Source organism: Haliaeetus leucocephalus, unplaced genomic scaffold (genome assembly GCF_000737465.1).
Source record: "Haliaeetus leucocephalus isolate CR32 unplaced genomic scaffold, Haliaeetus_leucocephalus-4.0 Scaffold517, whole genome shotgun sequence".
In the NCBI taxonomy this organism is placed as follows: Eukaryota; Metazoa; Chordata; class Aves; order Accipitriformes; family Accipitridae; genus Haliaeetus; species Haliaeetus leucocephalus.
Genome location: NW_010972953.1, coordinates 442,386 through 448,555, shown reverse-complemented (window position 1 = coordinate 448,555; position 6,170 = coordinate 442,386). Strand labels below are relative to the sequence as shown.

The 6,170-nt window shown below is 41.3% G+C and overlaps 1 protein-coding gene across 3 annotated transcripts; it reads left to right on the top strand.

Annotated features, from left to right (window-relative positions):
* Window positions 1-6: 6 nt before the first annotated feature.
* Window positions 7-4,944, top strand: UTP11L (UTP11-like, U3 small nucleolar ribonucleoprotein (yeast)). Of its 3 annotated transcripts, none has more exons than XM_010575940.1 (6): window positions 7-698; window positions 948-1,061; window positions 1,792-1,885; window positions 2,192-2,322; window positions 3,923-4,033; window positions 4,655-4,944. In XM_010575940.1, the coding sequence occupies exons 1-6, from the start codon at window positions 678-680 to the stop codon at window positions 4,736-4,738; spliced, it is 555 nt and encodes a 184-aa protein (XP_010574242.1). In that variant the 5' UTR covers window positions 7-677; the 3' UTR covers window positions 4,739-4,944. The 3 variants fall into 3 exon arrangements, with proteins under 3 accessions (XP_010574242.1, XP_010574241.1, XP_010574243.1); XM_010575939.1 differs by having other exon boundaries at window positions 2,192-2,325; window positions 4,655-4,909; XM_010575941.1 differs by lacking the exon at window positions 3,923-4,033 and having other exon boundaries at window positions 4,655-4,909.
* Window positions 4,945-6,170: the final 1,226 nt, after the last annotated feature.

The window sequence follows — 6,170 nt, the reverse complement described above, 5'->3', positions numbered from 1 at the left end:
CGGCGGCGCTGGCGGGTGCCCCCGGGCTCTGGAGCGTTGGCCTCCGGCCGGGCTGGTCCCTGCACCGCGGTGGCAGAGACGACGGGAAGAGCCAGTGCGCTCGGCGGCACGGGAACCGGTGTACCTGCTCCCAGGTAGCGGGCGCGTCCGTGGAAGCAAGGGAGACGTGTACGGACAGTTAAGTATCCCTGTGGTTGAGTCGGAGGGAGAGGGAACGTGGAGGGCGAAGACCCCACAAAAATCGTGCTTACTGTGATTAATACAAAACCCATAAGCATTATCTTCCATCTTTAATGGCTGATTCTGTAGAAGATCTGGGAGTCCTAAGCAGCTCGGTAAGCTTTGCAGAACGGGTGAACGTGTTTCCGTTACTCCTCTAACACTTACTGTTGGACGCTGTTCCTTTCCAGCTTTGTTAAGGCATAAACTGTAAAGCTAAAGTCACTAGATGGTGTCCAGCTCTGTATGTGGAGCCTAGTCTGCTCCTCAAAGCTCTGAGCATCACTTTGAAGGACTCGGCATCTCATCAGGGAGTGTGAATGTGGAGAAACTGCTGAACAACTTCTGTATGGGTTTGTTTTGTTTTTTCCCCTAGTGACTATCACAAGAAACAGAATGCCCTCAGAGCACTTCAAAAGAAAGCTCTGGACAAGAATCCTGATGAGTTCTACTTTAAAATGATACGTGCAGAGCTCCAGGTGAGAATCTAAATTGCCTTCAAGCAGGGTTACACTCTGTTGCTCTAAGTAACATAATTTTTCTACCTTGTTTTTAATTTATGAATTAGTAAATAAATTAGCAGACTTGGCTTGGTGCCTTTGGAAAGCTTTGAAGAAATTGAGGGGCAAAGGACAAAAAAGGTTCTTTTGCTTTGATTATTAGGACCCATAGTACACTATAGCTGGAATGGTATCTGTCTGTAAGTGCTATTTTCCATCTGGTTTTAGGATGGAGTTCATACAATAAAGCAGCCAAAGGATGAAGTGACCCCCGAACAGGTGAAACTGATGAGGACACAGGATATTAAATATGTGGAAATGAAAAGAGTGGCAGAAGCCAAGGTAATGCTTCTCTTTTTCACTGTTTTCTAGTTTGCTCAGAATTGTTCTTTTTATTGTGGTTTTTTTTGTTGGTTTTGGCTATTATGTTTATTTTTAGTGAAATCTGATTTGTGCAATACTGGAAATGATAGATGGGAGTGTCAGTGGAGCTCTGTATATAGAACCTAAAGGTATACTGAATAATAAAAACTGCACTGTGCATTATTATAAAACATGGCCATTTCTTATGTAAGTTTCAGACATTAAACATGTACTCTTGCTTCTCATATTCATAAAGAATTGAGGATTATTGTTACTGAAGTGGGTTGTTTAAATTTGGTAGGCAGGCAATCAACAGAAATATGACCCACTTCTGAAAATGTTTTATGCTCTGATGTTGATCCACACACCGTCACTGTAGATAAAAAAATTAAAGTCAGCTTTGAATTTTCATCCACGCTTTTGCTAGTAATTTCATGGTAATCATTCCTACTTTGTCTGCCATACAGATAACTTACTGTTCTGAAAATTGATTTGTATGTGTTTGGCTGAGTAATACAGGAAATTACTGTTAACCTCTACGCAAAAAGGTTATGAAGACATGACATAAATATAGACTAGATGTATTTTCAAAGATTTAAAAAAAAAAAAAGGAAGAGTTCAGATGCTTGAGAAACAAACAGGAGTTTACTTCAGGGAGACATTACTGACAGATGTTTGCCAAAACAGATTTAATTTTTCTTTCCTGCAGAAAATCGAGAGGCTGAAGTCGGAGCTCCATCTGCTGGATGCTGAGGGGAAGAAACCCAACAAGCACGTGTTCTTTTTCGATACCAAAAAAGAAGGTAAACTTTAAATAGGTTTTATCAGAAAACTTGTTCCATGATGTTTTATTGTAGGCTGTTTAAAATAGTATGGTGCTTTCTTTATGCTGTTATAATTAAAAAAAGGTGGGGTTTTTTTTCAGGAATAATAATTCAGGTGCTCTAGAAATCTCTTTTGATTACTAGATTAAGACCTCAGTTCTGCAGAAGCTATGTTGCTGGGGCTTCCATTGCTGACTGTACTTAAGCTACATGTTTGGAAGGTTTGCTGAGCATTAGTTCAAGAAGTCCATATAAGTTTATTCCTAAATTTCTTTTTATTTGTAGTTCAGGAGTTTGATATTGCAACTCATCTGGATACTGTTCCAGAGCTTGTAGACAGGGTGTACAACCGACCGACCATTGCAACGTTGGAGAAAGAGACGCTGAAAGGAGCTACTGATCCTGCCCACTTAAAGGTAGTTTGTCCTGCGACTATTGGTATTATAGTTTTCTTAATGTTTTACATCTTTCACATAATAAGCACTAAAGAGGATTCGTTGGACCATTGTGGAGGAGAACAAAGTTGTTTTGTTGTCTTAGAATTTTTATTGGTGACACAAGGCTGCAGTGGATGTCACTTAATCATCAAGTGCCTGGAGCCTATAGTCAAATCTTCTCCTGGATTGACATGGAGAATTTGTTCTGTTGTATTCCAGTCCACTGTGGATTATAAACCAAGAGTTGTGACGTATGGGCCAGAAAGGAATGCTGTAGATATGATTAGGCAGTTTCCTTGGCAAAATTGATATATTTTTTCTCCATTATGTGACATACATCTATGGGACTATCTTTTCAATAGATTGCTGCAGTTTTAAGTGTGATTTTTGCAGCATCCACTGTTAAGTCTCCCTTCACACCTCCCCCAAAACCCTTGCATACCTGAATAGCGATGTGAAGAAGCTTATTCCAACATAGATATTTGTGTTGTTGGGTTTCTGATCTTCTGAAGTTGCTTGAGATTCAGGATTTGTCATCCCTTTTTTCTTCTTAAAGGCGTTTAAGCTATAGTCTCGTTTCCTGACTTTCCCAATTTAAAGTGTTTCATGATCCTTCAGGATGAATTGCTTACACAATCAACTTTGATTCTGATGTTTTAATATCACAGCACTTCTGTCCTAGAAGTAGCTACACATGGCTTTAACGCTGTAAATAGCGCTTAATTAGTTTAGATATATTGGGCAGTCTTACAAGCTTGAGTTAGTATATGTAAGGTAAAAACAAAGTTGTCTAAAATTGCCGATTGGTAAATTTGTAACCTGTTGTTTTCTGAATCAGATGTCAGATAACAAACACCCTGTGGTCCCTTTCTTCTTGCCAGCTTTCTCAGTTTGGCTTGTCAGTAAAGCAGTTGGACAAGTTGTAGACTGACAAGTTTTCTCCTCTAAATCTCTGAGTCATATTTTAAGCCTGTTGGGATCTGTTCTCCTTAATTTAATTACTTAAATCACACCTGCAGTAATACCATTTTTGTGGTGGGAAAGCCATCCATGCTTAGTAAGTAAACGTGACCAAACAAGTTGCATTTTGGGAGGCCTCTGTGCAATTTCGAAGCACTTCAGGAATTGGTCTCTGGTCTCTTTTTTTTTTTTTTTTTTTTCCTTCCCCCCCCCAGATAAATTGGGTTTTTGTTAGGGAGTTAAATGTTACCTTGCACTCAACATTGAAATTAAGAGGATTTGGAAAAATGAAATTCCAGGCACGTACTGAACAAGGTTATGCAGCATCTAAACTAGGTTAGAAGAGGTTTGGTTTTTTATGTTTGGATTTAGGAGATTAAAACAAGCACAAAGAATTAAGTCCTAACTAGAAAACCTCTAGTATGAGAATCAAGATGTTAAAACAGTTCTCTGGAATCTAGCCACAGAATTGAAGCAGCATTCTTTAGTATGATTATGACTTGAAAATGTAAAAAATGTTTGTGAGGTCCAAGTGCCTCAGAATAGGTCAGTTGTAGGCCATAGTGTCTTGTTCCTCTCTCTGTCTTAAAAAAACTTTTTTTTTTCCCCCCCCCTGCAGAAATTAGCCCAGCAAAGGAAGAATCAATATGATCTCCTGAAGCAGCGCATTGAAAGAGAAAAGGCCATGTTTGTTATTGCACAGAAAATCCAGACACGTAAAGATCTTTTGGTGAGGGATTTAGTTCTGGTTCTTTGAATCTGTTCTGTTAAGGTCATTAGGTCTAGTTTTGTATGTATGCATTTCTTCACTCTGATTTTATACTGACACTTCCCAATAACTCCTAAATGTAAGTAATCCTCTTTTAGTATGGAAAAAGCAAGGAGATGAAGCATTCCAGTTGTGCCATGGCTAGTAAATCATACCTGCTAGTCTAACTCTTACCATGTCAGCAAGGACAAAGACTCAACTTTGAAGCGGAGCTCACAAGTCTTTTCTAAAATACTGTTGCCAGCTTTCAAGTACTGAATTAATATTTTCAAGTAGCGAGACAAGGAACCGTTTCTGTAGGTTACAAGATCTTAAAAATCCCAATGATCAAAAAATTATTTGTCTCAATGGGACTCGCCATTCACTGATGCTTGTGAACAAAACAGATTGTACCTGACAACCTAAAGGTGGAAAGACCAGACAGAAATATAATTCCCACCTAAACAGTGGAAAGTGACCATTTTTCACTAATGCCTTATCAGACCTAGCCAGGGACTTTCTTATTTATATGAGGGTGGGTTTGTTTTTTGTTTTTTTTTTCCTTCATAGATGCCAGCAACTATTTCTTGTTCTTTTTTCTAGGACAAAACTCACAAAGTAAAGGTGAAGAAAGAGACAACAAACAGTCCAGCTATTTACAAATTCAAATTTCAACGGAAACGTTAGCTGTTCCATTAAGTAATTGTTACCATCCTTGCTTAGAAACAGGGTTGTCCTTATGAAGGAGGAGTGATACACCATATCAGTTTGTTTTTCACTGCAGCCTAGCACTTTGTTAAAACAAATTACTGTGGGCCTGTGGTAGCCATAAATATATTGTATCTAATTAATTGATTAATAAATCAGAGAGTTTGTTCTCTTGGTATTTACAGTGGGAAGCCACAAGAGGTGCCTGAATGTCCTAGTAATACGCACCATAAACAATCCTTGAAAAGTCAAGGTCAAAATCCAGCAGCTGGGTGCTGGGTTGCACACAGCACATGGACAGACAAGGTGCTCTGGGAGTGTTAGTTCAGCTCTGTGACTGGTGACCGTGACACATCCAAAACTGTAAGAGATTTCAAGTCATCTTTTTTAGGTATCTTTTCAAGCGGGTTAAAGTTGAATTATTATCTTTCTAATCACCCCCCCCCCCCAATCCCTCTTTAATTTTCCCGTTCTGCTTTATCTGCACAAAGTATTTCACTTCAAAATGTAAGAGGTGAAAGGCATTGCTAAGGGCGCATTGCTAAATTGAGGCACCATATTAGCCAAAGACTATCCTGTCTTCTGCACAATGGGTAGTGCCCGTGCCGTGCCGAATTTCCAGTGTTGCTTCCCAGGTTCCAACAGAGGCGATACTGAAGTTCACATATAGGGAGAAACAATCCAGAAGCCAACTGTGGGACAAAAGCTTGTCCTCTTTGTTTAGAGCGTGCTGGTTGCAATGTTGGTAGTTGGAAGGGGGAACAATGAAGACACATCCTTGAGTGTCCTGGAGCAGTTCGGGCAAGTTAAGAGAGCCTGGGCGTAAACATTCCTTTTCTTATCTCTCTCACTTGTGCTATGTCTGCCAACAAGCAGCACATGCCCATGCAAGATGGTGGGAAAAAAAAAAAAAAAAAAAAAGATGCTCTTCTCAAGCTCTTCCCGCTTTGGGAGTTTTCCTGGCTTCTCTTGGATGAAACATGACATTTTACATGCTCAAATGCAGCTTCAGCCATTGTTTCTGCCATTGCAGAGATTCCCAGCTTGGCAACAGCTGCGGGGTGAATTTTTTTCTGGGAAGCATTAAGGGAGGCAGCAGGCTTTGCTCTTAAAAGCAGTTGAGATGCTCTCTGGTGCAGTTTGGCCGTTTCAGCGTTCAGGGCACACCGTGAACCACCCGCCGCTAGGCGCCCGGGAGTGGAAATGAAACGCGCCTCCCGGGAGGGCGTTTCTCCTTCCTCACCGGAGAACAGCGGCACGACGGAAGGCTGCACCGCTTTTTTCCCCCATGAAAGCGGCTTCCCCGCCGCCGGCAGAAGCGGCGAGAAGCGGCGGTGAGCGCCCCGGTCCCCCGGGGAGGCCGCTGGCCGGGCCCGGCCGGCAGAGGGCAGCAGCGCCCCGCGGCGGGGCG